This window comes from Geospiza fortis, unplaced genomic scaffold (genome assembly GCF_000277835.1).
Source record: "Geospiza fortis unplaced genomic scaffold, GeoFor_1.0 scaffold600, whole genome shotgun sequence".
In the NCBI taxonomy this organism is placed as follows: domain Eukaryota; kingdom Metazoa; phylum Chordata; class Aves; order Passeriformes; family Thraupidae; genus Geospiza; species Geospiza fortis.
Genome location: NW_005054562.1, coordinates 258,347 through 280,773, shown reverse-complemented (window position 1 = coordinate 280,773; position 22,427 = coordinate 258,347). Strand labels below are relative to the sequence as shown.

The 22,427-nt window shown below is 45.1% G+C and overlaps 1 protein-coding gene across 1 annotated transcript in view; it reads left to right on the top strand.

The window, feature by feature from the left end:
• ADGRB1 (adhesion G protein-coupled receptor B1) overlaps positions 1–22,427 on the top strand; it is a 168,134-nt gene that overhangs the window by 105,656 nt on the left and 40,051 nt on the right. Inside the window, exon 3 of the mRNA XM_031064160.1 lies at positions 19,570–19,728. Within this exon, the coding sequence (XP_030920020.1) occupies positions 19,570–19,728 (159 nt within the window). The remainder of the gene's footprint in view (positions 1–19,569; positions 19,729–22,427) is intronic.

Below are 22,427 nucleotides of genomic sequence, written 5' to 3'. Positions count from 1 at the left end.
TGGGCTCCAGCCCAAAAGTCACCTTGTAGACCCTGTCACCCTGATATTCAGTGTCTGAAAACTCAGACCCAAGCCAGAGGAGAAAAGAAAACAAAACCCAAACATCCCAAACTTGAGTGAGCTTGCAGTGATCCCAATTCCTCCATCTTCAGAGGAAGAGGAAATCTCATCAAAAGATTGCTTTGCTTTTAGTATATTTTTTATAAATATTCATATATTTAGGTTATTTTATTTTTTTTTCCTGGCAATGACTACAAGGGGTAGAAGTCAGTATGGGCAGAGGCGTTTAGAAGTGCAAGTTACCAAAGTCCCAACTCCTCCTGATGCAATTCCTTTATAAACAGCACCAGTTGTACTTTTGGAAGGACATCATTAGACAAGTATTTTCCCTCCAGCCCCTGGCAAAAAGTCAACATTTGCATTTAAATAGTTCTTTTGCTACCAAACAGAGGCATGTTACAGAATAGCTGCACGGAGATAAAGATTCCTTTAAGACAGAGAGAGAGAGGGGGGGAAAATCTTAACCTCAGTGAAAGCCCAGCCCATTTCCCATGTGCTGTCAGCAGAGGAGAGGTTATTTATGCATCCCTGAGTGTGCCCGCTGAGATATAATCTACTGCTCTCAGGAGCCTCTGCTTGCTGGAGGTGGAATTATAAGAATTAAAAATTACAAGCGTAAAACAAGGCCAGTCTAAAATGAAGTATTACCCAGTGGGTGTAAATAATTCATGGGCAAATAACCCTCCTGGGTCCCCCATTGATTCATCTCACTCCACGGATGCAGAGAGGAATAATCTGTTGGAGGGGCGTTGGAAAACCTCCACGGTGCTTTCAAGGGGCCAGGGTGGTTTCTGAGGGCTCTGGGCCATCAATGGCTCCGTGGGGAACGATCAGTGCCAGCACAAAATGGATTTTCCTCTGATAATAAAACCTTTCTCAGAGCTGACCAAGGGAAAAGAAAACACCATTTGGTAAAGGTAAAAAAAAAAAAGTTTCATTACTGTGCTCCAAGCAGCGAGCACCAATAATTTGCCCTTCATGTGCAGAGATCCCTGAAGGACCCACCAAAACTTTCTCCGGCAAATATTTGCCTTTCAGCACAACCAAATCCCTTTCCAAAGGAGAAGCCTGGCTTTTAGGAAAGGTTTTTCTAAGCCTGCTGAGAGCAGGCTGGCTCTGTTTGAGGTTAGAGGTGGAGTATTAGAGAGGTTAGAGAGAGGATGAGGAGTGAGAAGGACGTGAGAACTCCACACTTGGGATCATAATGGAAAAATCGGGATGGGAGCTGGCTGCTTCCTCTTTTCTGAGTGCCTGGCACTGGGTTAGTGGTTGTGTCACTGAAACTTCGGGAAAAACAGAAATTCTCAAAAATTTTTTTTTCTTTTTCCTGTTGGAAAATCAAGACATTACTTTATTCTGGCCAGCATGTGCAACAGAAATAATTCTGTCCATACATTGCCTGGGTTGTGTGGAGAAAATCCTTCAATCACACATGAATTTTACTAGATTTTTCACATACTTACATAGTCAAAACCCAGAGAAATTCACTGGTTCCATGTTCATTGGTCCCAAGTTACACAGTTCTTAGTATTTGAGTTCCTATTGGAACCAATATGATCACCCTTCCAGTGAAGAAATCCCTAAAATCCAGTCTAAATCTCTCCTGGTTAATTTAATCATACCTGATTATTTGTTTTGCTCCTCATCTCTCCAGTGTGTGTCCCTAGCAGGATTTTTGTCTGTGCTGGAGTTTTAGTGCTAGACCAGAGTATTTCCATCTGGGAGGGTTTCATTTTGTGTGATGTTTTTATTAGTCCATGCAGTTGTGTGGTTATAGCAGTTGCAGTATAGATGTGTGGGAATGGTGAGGAATTAATGAATTTTGGGATGTTTTATGGAAAAAAAAATCCTGTCTCATGCACATCTCCCAAAAGCTGTAGCTCTCAGTCACCACTAACCAGACCAAAGGATTTGGTGCATTGTCCTGCATGAGTTTATCACTTACTCAACTTTTCCTGGTTCACATTTGGTGTCTTCCAATAATTCTTTTTATTTTTTGAACTGGTTGGCAGCATTTCCCCACTTTGTGTTCCAGAGAGAAATGCTGGAGTGAGGTTGTTTGTAGTAGCAGACACTCCCCTGTTTTTCATGGCTCTGCAAAGCTGGTGAACCAGTAAGGAAAAAAGTTTCCTGCAAGTCAGAACCTGATTCTCGAGACAGGAAAAGGTTAATTACCTTAGGAGGAAAAGAAGAGCCAGAGGAAATACTGCTTGGACACTTAAGGATGCTTAAAGAACTTTGAAAAAGGAAATGAGTAAGAAAAGAAGGCAGTGTTTGAAAGGAGGGACGCAGCTCTGGCTACTGGGATTATTCATTCTCAAAGGAAACATAAACGAGCTAAACAAGGAAAATGCCACGCAGAGATCACACATTGTTTTTTAAGGACAGGCCCCTAGACAAGATCCCTGCTGCTGAGCTGTGACCCAGCTCCCAATCAATCTCTCCTTCCTGAAATGTCACTAACCTGCACTTAAGTGCAATAAGCCTTCCCAGCCTAATTGAAATTCTGAGCCAGAGTCAGGAGACATTTGCTTCAAGTAGTGTTTTAATTGTCTGCTCCCCAGGCTGGTAACAGGATATTTTGTGCCTTGTATTATTCAGGGAGACACCAGAGCTCAACCTTTCCCTTCAGGCTTGTGCCCCTCCTGTCTTGGGTTGCTGTTCTGTTCTTTATTTGGCCTCTGCTCACGCATTACCTGTGTGGATCCTCGTGTGCCTGCTCAGCCAGGGATCAGAACCAGCCCATCTGCTTGGATGCAGCTTTTTGATTCCACTTTTTATCTAGAAATAGATAATTTCTGGGAGGCATCAGGCTGAAACCAGACCCCTGGGCTTCTGTAGCCTGGAGTTATCTTTTTTTCTTAGGTTTAAGACAACTCCTTTTTCCCAAGCACTTGTCATTATGACTTTCCATGCACCAGTTGCTGTAACCAGGAGATTATTCTGGCAGAGAGTGGAGGAAGACTCAAACTCCCCATGGCCTTTCCCTTTCCTCCCACAAGTGCTGCACTGAAGCCATGTCCAGAAATGTGTGCATGAAACCAGGTGGAAGTTATGGAAATCATCACAAAACATTGCATAAGGTCAGGCATTCTCAAGAAGAGGTAAAATGAGCCTTAATGACCATCAAAGTCCTGCTGGCTTTGGGTGAAACCCCAGTCTGTGCTGCAGTTTGGAGGAGCTGAGTGATTCATTTTCCTGTGAGAACCTTCCTGTCCTCCCCATGAAGGGGATCCTACAAATGGCATACATAGAGATTCAGCCCTTCCAGCATCTATGGACCAGAATCAAGCAGAACAAAAACCTTCCTTACCAGTCTTGACTGTTTTATGTGGGCAGGTACCACACCTGTCCAAAGTGGGTTTGGTTACAATCCCTTTCTGGATGAGATTGTGACTGTGGGATCTGGTGGGGTTTTTGGGCTACAACAGGCTTAGTAAAAACCACAGTGTTTTTTCCAGTTGGGTTTTATGTCCATAGATCATGGCCACAAAGAGCAAAATTTGTCTTTCCCAGTTTCAGCACCTTCCTACATCATTCTCTTTCCCATCACTATCAGAGACACTCCCGTTTTGGAAACCAGGCAGAGGGAAGATGACTCTTTTGGGGTCATGCATGAGATTTCTGACAAGCCTGAGCAAACATCCAGAGTGCTGGTCCTGCCCCTTCAGAGGGCACAGCTCCCTGCACACCTCAGGTGCCCTGGTTCCAGTTTTGTCTGCCCAGAACACCTGCAGGTGCTGTCCTGAGAGGGGACTGCCAAAGGGACAGCTGGACGTGGCTGTGAGTCAGCAGGAGCAGGAGAGGCACCTGGATAGAGCAAGTTCACCACCTGCCTGCAGCAGGCAGGGTTGTTCCTTCTCCTTTCATACAGCTTTGGCTTGTGGATCCTGCTCATTTTAACCTCTTGTGGTTCTCTGCCTCTCTCACCCCTGATGAGAGAAGGATTTCTCTGACCAAAAAACATCCTCAATGTCTGAGGAGGTCATTTTGTCTCCTTCTATAATCAGCAGAGATGTATGAGTGTTTCTAGCAACATGGCCAAATATAAAGTCTGTTTTTTCAGAGTTCTTATTTTCCTGCTTTATTTATGAAGTGCCCAAGTGGCCGGATCTGCACCACAGAGCTCTAAAACCACCTGGGCTGTTTGTTGCTCACCTGGCAATGCTCTAGAGGGGGGTCTGGGGTCTTGCAGTGACCTCAAAATACAGATCAGGCTGCTTTTGTATTACTCCCCTCTAAATCCTGCTCTTATGGGAGAAATGGCCCTCATGAGGGGGTAAATTGTGTTTTATGTGTAATTGATTTGGAGTCCCTCAGAGCTCCGTTCTCCTGTCAGTGCCTGAACAGCTGAGGGCTCCAGGCTGCCGAGGTGGAGACATGAGCTATGCCTGTTTTTTGTAGGGCTTCTTCTCACTCTTTCTAATAAGATGAACTCACAGTCTCTCAATTTCCTTTTTTTTCCTTGCTAACATTTTTTGGGTGTAGTGATATCTCACTCCCATTCCCACACATTGCCATGCTGCCTTTTGAGACAGATTGTGAAAAAGAAACCCAAGTAACATCCAATGGTAACATTGAATTTGACTCATTTGGACAGTTTTGGGAGGTGAAGCCCCTTCCCATAATCCTTCCTCATAACCCAGCTTTGCCAGCACCATTTCTTATTGAGCTCCTATTTTGAAGTCCACACATTCTCTTAGTGCCTGCCAGGAGACACCAGAAAAGGCTTAGCCTCCAAATTTGAACCCTTTATTTTTAATCTATAAAGTTAGACCACCTGAATCCCCCCATGGAAAGTTTCTTGCAGTTATGGTGGCATTTCATGGGCTGCCACTCCCCTTTAGCATGTTTTATCTCAGGAGTCCTCAATGAGAAGTGCATTTGCTAAGAAGGAATGGAGATACACTGATACTTCCTTCTATCAAGATGAGCTACCCAGGACACAGCCAGCTTAAAAATCGATTTTCACATTAGGGATGGGTAAAAGCCAAGACCAGGTGTGCAGGGCTGAGATATTTTCTTTGGTGGCAACAGCTGGGAAGTGCTGGTGCTAATCCTGGTGCTTGGGTAATACCTAAAAGTATCTCACAGATGTGTAAAACCCGTGGGTTGTGCCAGATCTACACTTGGTCTTGCTAAACAGCTCGGCCAGTAGATGTTGCTCTTGGCTCATACTGATGTGCTAAAAAAAAAAAAAAAAAAAAAAAAAAAAAAAAAAAAAAAAAGATGTATCCAACCTGAGATATCTGGGAAGGATCTGAAGCCAAGTAGTGCAGATCCATCCTTCAGCAGCTTCCTGCTCTTGGCCTTTATGGGCCATCCCAGAGAAAAATAAAATACGACACAACTCCTCAGACAGCAGTCACTGGTAATTAGTAGATACAATTATTAGAGGTTGTTTGCCTCGTGTGAAGTGAGAATTGCTGGCCAAGCAGTTGGTATCTCCAGGGGAGGTTGCATTCATAGAATCACAGAAAGGGTTGTGTTGGAAGGGACCTTCAAGATCACCCAGTTCCACTCCCTGCCATGGGACAGAACCTTCCACTATCCCAGGGTGCTCCAAATCCCATCCAGCCTGGCCTTGGGCACTTCCTGGGATGGGGCAGCCACAGCTTCTCTGTGCAACATTTGCCAGTGTCTCACCAGACTCTGAGTGAAGAATTTCTTGTTAATATCTCAGCTAAATCTCTCTTCTATGACTTTAAAACCACTCCTACTTGTCCTATCATTATCTGTCCATGAAAGAATTCTCTCTCCCTCCTTTCTAAACCTTCTTTTACTACTGCAATGAGGTTGTCCAAAAGGGATTTAGCCATGTTCCTCTTTTCATGGAGTGTTATAGTAAAGGGAATCACTTGCTGCACTGGCTCTCCATCCTGAACAGTCCTAGCAACCCAGGATAACCCAACCACTCCTGACTCCTCTGAGCACCAAAGGTGCCAAAAGCAAAAAAGGAGGCAGGGAAATCTTCCACCATCTGTCACCATCCTCTATTCTCATATAGATCAATTTCCAGTCAATCTGGAGAATGTGCTGGGAGGAAAACACCACCCTTGGTCCACCCAGGACCCGCCTATTTGCTCAGACAATCTTGTAGCACAGGGATATTTGTCTGCCTTCCCTCATAGAAAAAGAAATAGCTAATGCACATGATGATTAGCAATTAAGTAGGGTCAATAATTTGTAAAGTGGTCTGAATCCCTGTGTATCTGTTACTAAACCCACTCCTCTCTTCCCTCTCCACACACACTCACCTCCCTCGCTCTGCAGCTCCCATCACAGCAGTGATTGGGCACTGCCTAATGCAGGCTCTCAGGATCAAGGACTGTCTGTGACTGTTTTGCCTATGGAGTGCCAATCCCAGAGCGAGTCTCATTTTACTCAAGGCCTCTTAACACTGCTGGAATATAAATGGCAAATGGGAACAACAGCAAAAGTCATTTACAAATTCCTGGGTAAATGCTGAGCCTTGGTGGCATCTCCTCATCTGTGATGATTTAATCGCTGGATTCTCTGCCTTTCTTTTCTTAAGCAGCACCTCAGACCAAGGGAATTTCACATCAGATTTGTCTCTAGGAACAAAGGGGGTTAAGCCTTTAAGACCTTGATCTCTCAGGGCTGAAGATTATCAGTGTGAGGGACTGGATCAGCAGACTCAGGGTTAAGAAATTCTCATGGGGATGCTTTCATTGGGGAAAAGGTTTTCTTTTAGTGATGATTACAGGAGAAATCAGAGGGATACTTCACCTGTAGCAAGGCAATGTGTGTTCAACATCAAGACATTATAAAGAACAAGAACTTAACTCCTATTTAGTTTTCAGGCTAAAAACACAGGCTGAGACCACAACTCTGCTGCCTGCAGGACCACACAATTCCATTGGCATTTTCTTGTGCCACTCTGGGACTTTGAAGGGACAGACACCCCCTCTCTCTACTGATAGAAAAAGCAACGACTTTGGGAACAGTCAATTACAAATCAGGCTGAGAATTGCTTTATTCATTCTAATCCAGCATTTCTGAGGGATCTGTGAGCAAATTGCTGTGCCTGCAGTCTGGTTTATACTGCCTCAGCTTCAAATTCCCAGCAATGATGCTAAGGACTCTCATGCCACACCTTAATGTCAAAAGATCAATATTAACCTCGTCATTATAATGCTGGTAAAGGTTGATGATATTGATTTCTTGTCCTTGGTGCCATGGCATGTTGGATACCACGTGGTGATCATCCCAGATGCAGAACTGCAGCTGCTGCCTCCTAAAAGTCTCATTAAGCAGCCTGAAAGGAGCTTCTCATTTGAGTGCCTCCAATGGCTTGAACATATCTCTGCCTTCTCCTGAGACTGAAGAAATTGGAGAATTTAGGATGATATTCTCTACTCAGAAAGTGGTGAGGCCCTGGCATAGGATGCCCACAGAATTTGTGGCTGTCCCACCTCTGGAAGTATTCAAATCCAGGTTGGATGAGGCTCTGAGCAACGTGGGATAGTGGGAAGTGTCCCTGGCCATGGCAGGAGGGCTGGAACTCAATGATCTTTAAAGTTCCTTCAAACCAAAACATTCTGCTATTCTATGACTTAACTTCCCCCAAATTCTCCCTCACCTCACCTAACTGTTACACAAGCTGTAGTTTGCCTTTCTGGCTCTGTTTTGGGAGTTGTTTGTGGAGCTAGAAGTTCTGGGTGACACAAATTGTGTGATATCCTCATCAAAACTGCTCTGAGAGGGGACACTTGGCTCCTGAGTTGTCCCCCCAGGTGATTTTCTCTCTGGCCTCCTGGAAAAAGTTCAGCAGAAGACAATTTGACTTCTCTCAGTGTTGTAAAGATACCATGGGCAAGTCTTTTAGCTTTACAACACCTCCTCAGTTCATCCTGCAGAAACAATAACGGTACAGCCCTGCCTTGCAGTGCTCTTGCGGCAAGAAATATGTCACAGCTCGTGGAGGAGAGAGAAACTGCAGTGTTGGGGACCACAGGAATCCTTCAGCTGGAAATGCTGTCCAGGAAACAAGATGGAATTGCACGGGCTTGCAGAGCCCTGGGTGTTGCATTTCATGGTGTTCATGGGTTCATGCAGTGTTCTGCAAGTGTTTTATAGATTAAAATCATGGCTCTTCAAGCCAGGAAAGATGGAACAGGGAATCATTGAATTGTTTAAGTTGGAAAAGTCAACTCAGTCTAAGATCAGTGATTCTTAGGTTTCTGTGGTTGAAATGGCTCCCGAGGTTTTCTCCCAGCCCTGCAACTGAAGAAGTCGAGATTCATCGGTTCTGCTTTTCAAGGTTGTTTATTTTCTCTTATCTATTACATTCTTTCTGTGACCTGCTGAGGTCTGTCCAGCAGGTTGGTTCGTGGCACACTGACCACCTTTGGGATGGTGTTAGCTTTTTATACTAAGTGTACTTTATTTACAATAATTTTCCAGTACCTATCACCTATGTTAGACAGTTTGTCTCTACTCTAAACCAATCCAAAAGTTCACCATCAAGAAGAAGATGAAGGACAAGAAGAAGAAGAAGGACAGGACACACCCATATTCCTCCATCTTGCCTCTTGAACCCCCATTCTAAATCCCCAAAATTCAACTTTTTCACCCTGTGACAAATTAACTATCATTCTACTTAAACTCTTGTGACTTGTAAATCTTCACACAAAGTTGATATTTTTTTTTCCATGGGCTAAAATCAAAGGCACAGGTGTTTTTGACTCTGTGCCAAGGTCTCTGAGCCCCTTGCCAGGGTCTTGAGTCATCCTGGGCTGTCAGAGGAATGTCCTGGGTTCCGACAAGTGAGTCCAGCCATTAACCCGGCACTGCCAAGCCCACCACTAAACCACATCCCCAGCAGATCATGTAAAGACATGAAAGGAAATTTCACAAATGCTCTCCTTTGATTGCCTTTTATGAAAATAGATAGTCATCCTGGTATCAGGGAAGCTTCCACTCAGCTTGGGCTGCACAGTTAGATTTGAATGGGATCATATATTCCTGACCATGGGGAGGCGCATGTGGCTGAGCAAGTCTGTCCCCTCTGTGCTTTGGGGTCTGCAGCAACGTGAAGAAGCAAACAGTGCATGAGCCCAGCTCTGGTGTGATTTATACAAATTCAGAGAGGTTCAGGGCGGAGAAGCATTTCATTCCTCCCTGGTGGTGCAGGCTGGATTTCTCCTCACAAGTCTGTTCTCTGATATTTTGCCTGCTCTGCTTTGAAATGAGTTAAGTGATTAGGCCTCTATGGCTTTCTTTTGGGAAGATTCTTCCATGGTTTTATTTGATCTCCCATTCCAGACTAAACATTCCCTTTCTCATTTCCCTGCCCACCCCCCTCACCCTTTCCACATAAATAATCTCTCTTTATCCCTAGTGTTTCATTTGCAGAGATTCATGTAATAAGCACAGCTTTATGCTGGGTTTCCTTGAAAGCTGCACACTGGCCTCATTTCCATCTTCCTTGAGTGATTTGTAGAGCAGAGGGAGATTGAAGCTGATCCTAAATGATTGTCCAGATTTGACCTCGTTACCTTCATTTGCAGGGACTGGGGAATGCTGTGGGAATCAGTGGCAGCTTTGGCCACTCAGCAGCTTTCAAAATATCACATCATTTATTTGGGTGCCCAGAAGGGAGTGACCTGAGCAGATTTTGGCAATTTTGGTGATGGGAAATACTGACCTGACCTGGAGCTGGCTGTGCCCTGACAACATCTCCATGAAGGACAGTCGCAGGGTTAAAGTCAAGGTAGGAAGACACCAAGCAACTGGGAAAGTACCAGGAACCATCTTGTTGTCCAAATCAGGGTTTTTTTGGCCCAACATCCTCTCATAGCAGTGGCTAACAAGGGAAAACAGCACAACAAGACAAACATACAACATCCAGACAGCCTGAGAGGAGGTTCTGGCCAAGTGGGGCTCAACATCTTCTCCCAGGCAACCAGAAACAGGAAAAGAGAGAATGTGCCAGGAGAGATTCATGCTGGACATCAGGAAGAATTTATTCACTGAACAGCTTGTCAGGCATTGGAATGGGCTGCCAAGGGAGGTGATGGAATCACCATCCCTGGAAGTGTTCAAGAAATGATTGGATGTGGCACTGCGTGCTGTGATTCGGTCAGCAAGGTCAGAGGTTGGACTCGATGATCCTGAAGGTCCTTTCCAACTTTGTACAACTCAGCAGCTTGAAGCCCAGGGAACTTCTGGACAAGAGCTGCTGGGTTTTTATCTATTACCATTTATGGGTTTGTCTTTCATGCATCTCCCCAGTTATGTTTTATATTCATGGCAACCTTGGTGCCTTTTCCTGCTGTGAAAGCGTTACACCATTTGACACCGCTCTGTGTCTGTAAATTATGCCCTTGACTGGTTTTGCACCTGCCTCCTGCCCATTTCATTTGACACCCCTCAATTTCAGTGCAGGAAAACTCAAGGAGCAGTCAGTCCCTGGTTACCTTGCCCTGCAGCTCATGAACTTTTAATGCATGTTTATAATTTTTCTCCCCTCACCAATCTCCTCTCCGTGGAGAAAATTCAAACAATCATGGAATGATTTGGTCTGCAAGGGGTCTTGAAGATCACCTCATTCCAAGCCTGCTTTCTTGTTCAGGGACATCTTCCATTATCCCAGGTTGCTCCAAGCCCTGTCCAACCTGTACTTGAAAACTTCCAGGGATGGAGCAGCCACAGCTTCCCTGGAAAAATCTGTGCCAGGGCCTCACTGCCCTCACAGTAAGGAATTCCTTCCTGCTATCTAACCCAAGTCTACCCTCTTTCAGCTTAAAACCATTCCCCCTTGTCCTATCATTGCATGTCCTTTCAATGAATTATTGTGCTTTTTAGGGATCTTGGGGTGTTGGTTTTTATATTCATGTCCACAATCTGCAAAACAGCAAAGTGTTCCATGGGATTTATATTGGAAAGGGCGGACAAGGAACCATTGGAGCGACTCACTTGTGCTGCTGTGGGTTTCATCACATGGGGCACAAGGAAGGGACATCCCCCTGAAAGATTTCTCTCCTTTTTTTCCCTCAGAAGGGACAAACTGAATGTATGACTTTCCAGGGAATGATCACTGGTTGGTGTAAAAGAAGGAGGCCTTCAGAATAACCCCTTCTGGACTTGCTCTTTTCCAGCACCAAAGGAAGGAGAGTGATAAAGGAGCAGCTCCCTGACTTGTCCCATTGTATAACAAATTCAGGATTCAGATGGTATAAGACAATCTCATACTTGATCTCCCTTCAGTATCCTTCCCCAGTATTTGCATAAGAAATGACATTTTTCCCCCTCATTTGCTAATTGAGATGATTCAGAAACTGTGATATAAATCCCACTACAAATATTCCCAATGGTAGCACACAGAACTGTGGTGGGGTTTTGCAGTCTGGACGTGTTTTTCAGACACAAAATGCCCTGACCTACCGAGTTGGAGACAGCTGCCAACAAGATGGGTCTTCAGCTGGGGTCAGTGAGAGGCTAAATCCAAAAAAGCAAAATCAGAGGTGGATATGGAGTATCAGCAAAACTCCTTTTGCTTTATTGATTGTCTTGTGTAGATTCTTTAGTTTTTGCTGTTGTCACTGCCATCTAATTTAAGGGATTGCTGTTAAATTAAGAGGCATGATTGAGTGACTGTCATCTGAGACACATTGCAGCTGTCAGCTGTGAAGATAAACTCTGGATTGGGATGCTCATCTTCCTGAAGATCAAGGGTGTTTGGACGAGGCGTCTAAGTGGAACCCTCTCAGTTAATTTGCAGTAGGAAAGACCCATTCTTTTGGAATATCTGCTTAAGATTCAGAATGAGAAATGCCAAATATCAGCTTGCTGGTTGAGGTAAACCACCTCAAAATTTTCTCCATTTAACCGGAGAATTAAATGCGTTGAGTCAGCCTTGCATGAAAAGTAATTTGTTTTAGTCCATGGTCATGATAAGAACTGACTGAGGAGGATCAAAAAACTCTTTAGAAACTGGATTAAAGGCCTCCCTGAATGACAGGCACTCATACCAGCCATGAGCCTCAGATGCAACAGCCACCTTTGTTAAAACACATTCTAGGAGCTTGGGCTGCTCTCCAAAAATAAAAAATACAAGTTAAACCTGGCTGTGTGATCAAGGTGACAGCTGCTGGTTGTGGTGGGAACCTCTGGAGCTAGAACCTTGAGCCACAGCTCCTCCAGTTTAGGAGGGGCAAAGGGCAAAGTGAGAGAAATCCTTGGTTCTATGAGGCCATAGCTGAGAAAAACTTCACAAAGTGGGAACGGGTTGGGTGTGTGACCTTCGGAGGATTCTGTGCCTTTGAAAAGCAAAATCCTGCATAGAGCAGTTGCAGCAGCCTCATTATTTGTGGATTAAGGACAGATGGCAACTCAACCCGCATCGATCAGCAGGAGCAGCAGTTTGCTGAGAGCCCGTGGAACAGGACTCCAGGGGTAGCAGGGGCTGCCTGCAAAGGGTCCCATTAACTTCAGAGCGAGCCTGCACTGCATTTCATGTGGATTCCTCACTTCCCAGCATCAAAAAAAACCATCCAACCTCATGCTCAAAATGGAAGAAGGGGCAGAGCAAGGGATTGTGTGGTGGGCAAGTGAGGATGGATGTTTTATGGAGGGTGAGGAGTCCATGGGGGCTGTGTCAGCTCAGCCAGCAGAGACTGAGGGATGGACTGAGGGATGTGCAGCCTCTGCAGGGATCAAATCACACTTGCATCCCTTCTGCAGCTCCTGCATTGGGCTGAAAACATCTGTGTGATACCACAGCCATTGCAGATCATTCCACAGCCATTGTAGGTAATTCTTTTCATAGAACCATGGAATCATTGAGGTTGGAAAAGATCACCAAGCCCAACCACCAGTGTAGCACCCCCACCATGTTCACCACCACCATGTCCTCAAGTGCCACATCCACACCTTGTCTGAGCACTCATGGGGATGGTGACTCCACCTCTTCCCTGGGCAGCCTGTTACAGTGCTTAACAACCCTTTCTGTGAAGAATTTTTTCCAAATAAATAATCTAAAACTCCCCTTGGCACCTCTTGAGGCTGTTTCATCCCGTCACTTGTTACTTGGCTGACACCCACCTCACTACAAGCTCCTGTCAGGGAGTTGTAGGGAGAGATGAGGTCTCCCTTCAGCTTTTTTCTCCAGGCTGAGCCCCCCCAGCTCCCTCAGCCACTCCTTCCCAGAAACCAGATGCAGCAGTGGGCACAAGAACCCTGTGTTTTCCTCATGGCACAGCATTTTCCTCCCTGAAATGTGGGATAGGAATAACTTCATATAATAGACCCTTAACCACTTGTTTACAGCTCCACTAAAAAAGACAAATCACTTGAAGCAGTGAAGGACTAGACCCAGGAAAAGAAGGAGGTTTTCAAAAGGTTTATCTGACAGCCAATAAACAAGATAAATAACATGCAGCATTTAATTTGTCAGGACCATGGTACAACCTTATGATAAAAAAGGACTGCTCCATAAAGTGGGGAATACCTTTGTCTTGGCTGTAAATGCCTGGGTTGATTTACTAAGTGCCCAGGTAGTTCTCTAGCTCCTCTTTAGCACTCACAAATGGGATGGAAACTGAGGAGTAAGGAGAGGAAGGAAGTTATCTGAGCTCAACTTCATAAACTGATCTCATTCCAGTTAAGGATTTGAGATCATGACGGTTTTTATCTTATTTTGCCTGGTTCTCCCATTGCTGAGGATAAGCAGAGTAAGAGTTACCCTCTCTGCTCTGCTCTGCTCTACTCTGCTCTGCTCAGGTGAGACCCCACCTGCAGAGCTGCCCCAGCCCTGGGAGCCCAGCACAGGAACGACATGGAGCTGTTGGAGGAGTCCAGAGGAGGCACCAAGGGGATCAGAGGGATGGAGAAGCTCTGCTGAGAGAATTGGGATTGTTCAACCTGAAGAAAAGAAGCTTTAGGGTTACCTAATTTTTGCTTTCCAGTACCTGAAGGAAGACTACAGGAAAAATGGAGAGAGAATATTTACAAAGGCGTGGAGTGACAGGACAAGGGGGAATGGCTTCAAACTGAAAGAAAGGAGGATTGGCTTAGATATCAGGAAGAAATTCTTCCTTATGAGGGTGGTGAGGTCCTGGCAAAGGTTTTTCAGAGAAGCTGTGGCTCCCTGGAAGTGCCCAAGGCCAGGTTGGATGGGGCTTGGAGCAAACTGGGATGGTGGAAGGTGTCCCTGCCCATGGCAGGAGGGGGGAACTCGATGACCTCTGAGGTCCCTTCCAGCTCAAACCATTCCATGATTCTGTGATTCTGTGATTTAAGAAATCAAACTCTGGCACCTTCATTATCCCTCCCTCTTTCCTATAGTGAGACCAGACAGCATTAATTTCTCTATGTATTTCAGGAGATCAGTGCCATAATGGATCATATCCCAAAATGCAGAAGTGTTTGAATAATCCATGATCAAACTGGGAACACCGCGACAGCCAGTGAGTCTGGGCCCATATTTTGCTCACAAACGCAATATAAAATAACTTCTAAAGACACTGGAGCAATTATGTATTTTGTCTCAACAAAAAAAGCATCCCAAATGTATCACAATCCAAGCCAAGGCTTGCATGAAGCTGCTTTCTCCCTTCCCCAGCCTCACTGTTAATCTGCAAGGGAGTGAGTTGGAAGACACACATCCTGAAAAGGGCAAGCCTGAAAAGGGAGCTGATTAACTCCTAAAGGTCTCTGGTTACAGATATCCTATTGATCAGCCCGAGGCTGTCATCAGGATACCTCCCATTACACCGATGGTTTCCCTTACAAAGGAAACACAATCTGTCTTCCACAAGGAAATGGGAGACAAGCCTGTGGTCCCGTGCTGTTTAGAAAAGTGACCAGCACAGAAAGTGACTTTTGAGGGAAAGACAGTCTTCTTCAAGGTCAAGTATTTGTTTTGTGCCAGTAACGACTCCATCCTCCATGCTGCTGCCAAGATCTCTGGGCACTTTGCTGGCAAGTTCACTGCCCTCCATTTCCTTCCTGCTCCATTTTACTTGTTATTCTCATGATTAAATATCTGAGCAGCTTCCATGGACATCAGCAGTGGAAATGTTGCTGAGCCTGTGTTTATTTTCTCTTTGTCTTGGAGGGAAAAGTTGAACCACAACCAGGCTGGAGGTAGCAGAGTATGAACTGGTGGGTTTTTGCTGTGGAGGTGGACAAGTGTTTGCCCATCCCTGTGCAAGAGGGTGCTGATAACGTCCCTAAATTCTGATCTAATTCCTAGTTGGGCTCCTTTTTCTAAACAGGGCTGGTGTCCTGTGAAGGGAACAGCAGAGCCCAGAGCTCCGAGTACAGCCACAATCTCATAAATAGCAATTCAGGGAGGCTGAATCAGCTGAAGTGCATCATTTGCATCTCTGAATTCTCTGGCTGCTGGCAAGGGAAAAAAAAAAGGGGGGGGAGGGTGTGGGTTATTTAATTTTTATTTTAAAAACAAGAATTTTCCCAGTGTTTCCTGTCTTCACAAAACCCTGCATCTTTAGCTCATTATCCTTATCTGTGCCTGAGCACAGCACAGAGCTGAATTCCCTGGACCTGAAACATCTCCAAGGGTAGCTGTGGGTAATGAGAGAATTCACAGCAGGAAAAGCAGCCATGTGAAAGCAGCCACCTCTGGGCTGAAGGGCCACCTCTGCTCCTCCCCATGAGGTGGACAAACAATGGAGCAGAACAGTGAAGCCAGGGCTTATTTCAGCAGATTTTAGATTGCTGCATGTGGCCGATGGGGAGCGAACTGACCACTGAGGGATGTGACAGCTTATCCATCACCTGAAAGGACTGGATAACCCCCTGCTGACTTTTACAACCCAAAACTCAGCCTTGTTGTGCTCCCTGCTGGTGTTTGGACTGTGGGAGGCCATCCAGATTCAGATGGTCTTCACAGTCCATCCTGTCATCAGCATTTATGGACGTTCCACCCAGGCCAGTCGCTCTTGGCAGGAAGCTGGAAAGACACAGGGTGGAGGAGGCTGCAGAGGCTCAGAAATTCCCTTTAGTAGCAGGATCATCCTTGCAGCCAGGTGGTTTGGTGGATCCATCAATTTTCAGAGCTGTAGATTGTTCTGGGGAAAGCTGGGCGTTGCTGACACCAGCACTGAGCATGACCTGGGAGAGGAGCCCAAAATGCACCTTCATCTTGCTCCCTGTGGGTTCTACAAAGGGTTCTGGAGGATAATGTCATTCCCATGTTACTCCTCCACCAAAGCTGTCCTTGAGAGCTGTGCCTCTCTGTGGCTGGTGGGGTCTGCAGTGTGGTGAAAGGAAATGTCTTTTTTTTGGGGAGTATGAGTAGTAGAACCTTATCCCCTCTCATCTTCCTTGTCTTCACATTGTGTGTTTGTGTGCTGGCAGAAGGAGGAGGCACTACCTCATTGATGGTGGATTTGTACCTTGAAGTGGGTTTTGGTAATTTCTTCTCGGTTTGGAAGCCAGCAGGACAAAAAAATGGACAGAGGATCTTGTCAGAGGGGAGCTCTTTGCCACAGTAAGGACAGGAAGGCCAAGACTAGTTGGAATCAGAATATCCTGAGCTGGAAGGGACCCCCAAGGACCACTGAAGTCCAACTCCTGGCTCTCCACAGGACAGCCCCAGGAACCCCACCATGGGCCTGAAGGCGCTGTCCAAGTACTTCTTAAACTCTATAAATAGGAATAACTGAAGAGAAGTCAATGTGAAGTCAGGCAATGCTTCTCCCTTCCCCTTCTTGACTTTCTGGGTGTCCTGGTTCAGGGCAAATTTTGGAGAGAACCCTCCAAAGGAGCTCCCCTAGGAAAGCAGATTCAATCGGCCCCTCCCCCTAGACAGTCCGGGAGAAAAATACCTCCTTGGAGAAGAGTGGAACAAAACCTATCTATTAAACAATAAAACCTAAACAATATTAAACAATAAAACCCCTTGCTGCTCCAAAAGAGAAGACAAACTCAGAAAGCGCTGGAAATGCCATGGCCCAGGCCCGGCCTGGTGGGCCACAGGTGCTCTTCTGGCGTTCAGGCCAAAGTTTAAACAGCTCCAAAGAAAAGGGAAAAAAACCCCAAGTGGAACAAAACCTATCTATTAAACAATAAAACCTAAACAATATTAAACAATAAAACCCCTTGCTGCTCCAAAAGAGAAGACAAACTCAGAAAGCGCTGGAAATGCCATGGCCCAGGCCCGGCCTGGTGGGCCACAGGTGCTCTTCTGGCGTTCAGGCCAAAGTTTAAACAGCTCCAAAGAAAAGGGAAAAAAACCCCAGAGTCCAGGGAACTTCTTTGCCTCAGCTAGCTAAAACTATCTAAAACAAAGGAGAGCTCTGTCCTGCTGTAGTGTCTGAAAACAAACTGCTGCTTCTCCTCTCCCCCTTCACTCTCTGGAACAGGTCTTAAAGATGGAAAACTTATTATTCAGCATAAACAGAACAAGATTATTGGGGATAAAAGCATCATATAGTGTCACAATCCGTCCTTACGAACAGGGTTTGTGATGGTTCGTGGATTTGATCTCAGGGTGCAAAAAGAACTGACATAGTGTGGGGGGTTTGAAATGATAATCAAAACAAATGCACATTTATTGAATGACCACAGCAAAATGCGATAGAGAGATTAAGGGAGAGAAAAAGATAGAGAAAAAAAGAGAGAGAGAGAGAGAGAGGGAGATATAGCTACCAAATGTAGAGGCAAAGTCCTTTGGTCCAGTCCAGTCGAGGATCCGCCTGGTTCGTCGGGGAGATCTCAAAATCTCTAGCTAACTCAGAGGTTTTTATTATGATAATTCTATTGAAAATTGTGAGGGGGGGGAGGGAAACAGATACAATAAGGAATAGATGTAACAGGTAGTCCATGTTCTCAGCAGTAAACCAGAGCCATTGTTTTCTTCGTCCAGTGGTCACAACCTGCAGGCAAACATCTCGCTTTGGTCAACTTGCCTCCCCCACACACCTCCCCCGGGTTGGGGGTTTCAGTCCCAGTCCTTGGAAGGAGAAGAGGGGCCTTTTCACGTGGGGGTTTCATGTCTCAGTCCTTGATGGAGAGGCTCCTTACATCTCAGTCTGTCTGTCACGGTGGTTGTAAATGAGTGAGGGTCTTCTGTGGGAGACCATCTGAAACTCAGGAGAATCCAGCCAGGCCGAGAGGTGGGACAGCTTCCAAGGCTATTGTTGCAAAAAGGGCACGGTGTCCCCTTCTTTGGGCTCAGTGTAGCACACAGCAAACACACCTGTGAAAACAATAACTTAGCACTGTGCTCTCAGGTCTCGGGGCCTTTGGCGTGTGACTTTCTCCTACAGGGCTAGACAGGGGGGGTCTTCTCTTCAGTGGTCCCCAAATGGTGATCATGAGGCAGATGAGGGAAAATTTGGACAGACTCTCACAATAGTCAACCCAGGACACTGGGCTACCCTGCAGTTTCCAGTCCCACCACTTTTAGAGACATTCCATGTGAAAAACGCCAATCGCTTGTTTTTTTATAATTTTAAAAGTTTAATAGTAATAAAATGGTTATAAAAATAGTAATACAGTTAGAGTAATAATAATTTGGACAATTTGAATTAGGACAATATGAGACAATAGAGACAAAGAGTTACGGACATCCGGGTACCTTTTTCTGGGCAGCATGAGCCCGAAAAAGGACACATGTTAACAGAGGATTAACCCTTAAAAGCAATAGCCTGTCGAATATTCATACACCTCTTACATGATGTATAAATTCCATTCAAACAAAAGATTCTGTCTGGTCATCCTCAACTTCTTCCTCCTAGTCCTAAGGCACCTTTGATCTTTAGCTAGGTAGGAAGAATTCCGTTTCTTCTGATAAGAGAACAATAAATTCCTTTTCTCTGAAAGATTTAGGTGTCTTGTGGCTGCTATCTGGTGTGAGTGCCTCATTCCTTTCATAAAAAAATATCCCACTTACATAGTGTGACGGCGTTCACAGGGGTCTTAGGACGAGGGAAGAGACGAGAATGTTGACTCCATGTTTCAGAAGGCTTGATTTATTATTTTATGATATATATTATATCGAAACTATATTAAAAGAACAGAAGAAAGGATTTCATCAGAAGGCTAGCTAAGAATAGAAAAGGAATGAATAACAAAGGCTTGTGACTGACCGAGACAGTCCGGACAGCTGGACTGTGATTGGCCATTAATTAGAAACAACCACATGAGACCAATCACAGATCCACCTGTTGCATTCCACAGCAGCAGACAATCATTTTTTACATTTTGTTCCTGAGGCCTCTCAGCTTCTCAGGAGAAAAAATCCTAAGGAAAGGATTCTTCATAAAACATGTCTGTGACAACATAGTTCTTATTTTAACTACAAAAGTTGCCTTTTAACTACAAGACTACATTTATCATATTATTAAAACGTTAATACAGCACTACTAATCAACACACCAAAATACATACAGTAAATATCTGCGTAGAGCCATATTTTCACACTTTTCACACCCCAGTTTTGAGTCTTGGCAGCTGGAACACGGCAAGCTCTGGGCTCTCACAGAGGCTGACGGGGCTTTTCTGGATCTTGCCCAGGTGGTTGGAACTCCTGGTCGGCTTGGGGCGACTGCACCAAGGACTGCGGGGGCGGCCTGCAGACCCGCATGCGCTCCTGCAAGCCGCTTCCCAACGAGGGCCTGGCCTGCGAGGGAGTGCTGGAGGAAGGACGGCTGTGCAATAGGAAGGCTTGCAATAGTAAGTGGAGGCATGTTCCCTTGCACGCGCGGCTCCCGGGAGGAGGAGGAGGATGGCTTCATCCCCATCGAGGATGGAGGGTGCTGCTGAGGCTTGGGGAAGCTGCCCCAGGGCTGTGTTGGAGCAGGGAGCCCAGGGGAGTGTGTGGATTTGGCTGTGCATGGCCCTGCCCGTGTCCCTGCCTGTCTCTCATGCACACGCACACGTGCTGGCACAGTCTTCCTGCACCTTCCAGGCCTTCAGCCCAAAGAGTTTATAGGAATCCGTGAGCAGGCTTACATCAGGTTTTCTTATCCTGGTGCCACGTCCTTACAGGCGTATTTTTTTTTCAGTTCTCCCAAATAATTAAAGCTGAGAGAGATGTTAATCTTGCTTCTTCTTGGTTTAGTTCAACAGCAGTGACCCTGCCCTTTTCTTTTACAAATGGAAGCTCCTGGTGATAAGATGCAGAGAAAGATCTGGCTGCTAGGCAGGGACTGAGTGATGCAAAGGCTTTGGTGTATGGTCCACTGTCCCCCTGTAATGCATCCTCCTTCCAGGTCCTTTTCTCCAGGGAAGAGAGCACAGAGTGCCCACACCATCAGATAATGATGTGTTGAGCTGGTGAACCTTCAGCACTTTCATCCCCAGTTCTTCTATTTCTTTAAGCTGTGTTGGGAGGGGAATGAAGAGACAAAGCCAACTGCAGACACAGCTCAGCCCAATAAATGCAAGCAAATGGCTGGTTATAATTTTTCCCTTCTTTTTATTTCAAATTCAGAGTAGAGAATGTTTGAATAACTCCTCTGACTAGTCAAATAACTAAGGAAAGTTCAACTGTCTTCAAAGGCTGGGAAGTATCTCCTGATAAGGCGGAAGTTCAAATAAAGAGACACAAATATATTCCTCTAACAAGGGCTAAAATGATTTCATGAATTTTTTAACATTTCCATAAATTAAAAATATGTTGCAATTAGGCTTAGACTTTTTTTTTTTTAATGAAACCTGGTGTATTGAATTCTGTCTCCTTGACTCACAATTGCTAAATTCCCTCTGAGGTTTGCCCTCACCAGGGATATTTAATCTGTGTCCCCCATGCTTGGTGGTGAGTTTGTAGTCATGACTCAGCTGTGGCTTGTGGCAGGGACAGTAGGAATGCAAGGACCTGGAAGCTGGTCCTGAAAAAAAGTCAAAAGTCCAGCTGTGGGATTGGGGTGTGCCTGAGTGGAGTTGGAGGAAGGGCCACACCAGTATTGGTGTGTGAAGGAAGAGATGGCACTGGCAGTGGGAGAGGGGGATCTGCAGGGCTGGTCACTCTTTGACCATGGAAACACATGGGACAGCAGGCAAAAAAAGCTCCTTAATGTGTCTCTTCTATGCTGGATAAACTAGGGGGGACCCAGTTCCCCAGATTCTCTTTGCAGGACGTCCTTCCTCATCCCTAACCATCTTCCAAGCTGTCCATGGGACCTGTTTGATTCTTCTGCAGGCCTCTTGAAGTGGTGAGAGGGAGAAGATCCTGTTTTCCAGGGCCAGCCTCATCAGGACTGAGCAGGGGCTGTAACATCTTCCCTTGATCTTCCCCAGGGGCAAAACTTTGGTTTCTCTTCATGTTAGATCTCCTGAGGTTGTGGTGGCAAGGAATGGGATGGGGTAGAGAACCATGGGCTGGATTTCCATTGCATGGAATATAGCAGTGAAGAATTAATCATTTTTTACTCATTATTTACTTCACTTTTTCTGGAACACAACAATCAGCAAAGCCAATCCTAAGTGCAAAAAAACCTGAAGGGGCTATGATTCAGTCAATTACTTCACTTGTCTTCCTGTCCTTTTTCCATTGCATTCCCAGCCAATTCCTCCTCCAAACTGCAATGAGATTAGTTCAGCTCAGATTATTTGGGAAGAAGGAATTTTAAGCTAAGTAGAAAGTCCTAGTTTGGAAGGAGAATACACACACAGAGTTAGGCAGCAAAAACTGATTTATTCCATTGAAATAAATTAATTCTGATTAATTGTCCCAAGAACCTCTTTGCAGACAAGCTGCTGAGCCCCATTTTGATGTTTTCATGCTGGAAAGGGTCTGAGGGGATATGTGAGCAATAAATCTTTCCAGAAGACTTCTCCATGCACATCTTGAGGTCTGTGTCCTACTTCAAGATAAATCTGTGTCTCTTTGTATCAAAACTGTTCACTTGGCTCTGAACTTGCCTCTAAGTGAGTCTGTCCCCTGCTGCCTTTACCCAAAGAGATGCACTTTTGACCCAAGAAGTGTTTTTAATTTTCTTGCATGTATCTTTTCCTTCTCTTTACTTTGATCTGCACCAAAACCTAAGAGGATTTGAAAGTAGAATAGAAATCCTGTTTTAAATGTGTCACTGTTATTTTCATATTGGCTTTTGCTCATAGATTTGTTAGGGATGCGTAGAATATTCTTTCTTTCCCTGGAACTGTTATTATTCTAAGTGTTCATTATAAGCTGCAGTTAAATAGATTCTAATTATTTCTCTTTTTAATTAAAAGAATAAAATGAAGAAAAATGGAAAAAAAGAAAAAAGAGGAACTGGCCAGGAGAACAACTTTATCTTCAATTGTTCAGCATTTAAGCAGCTTGTAATAATACCTGACCAGTTCTCCAGGTATTGTGGAATAGCTGAAATCTTAATTTTCTAGTAGGGAAAAAAAGCAGGAAAACATATTTTCCTTGAACAAAGGGCCAT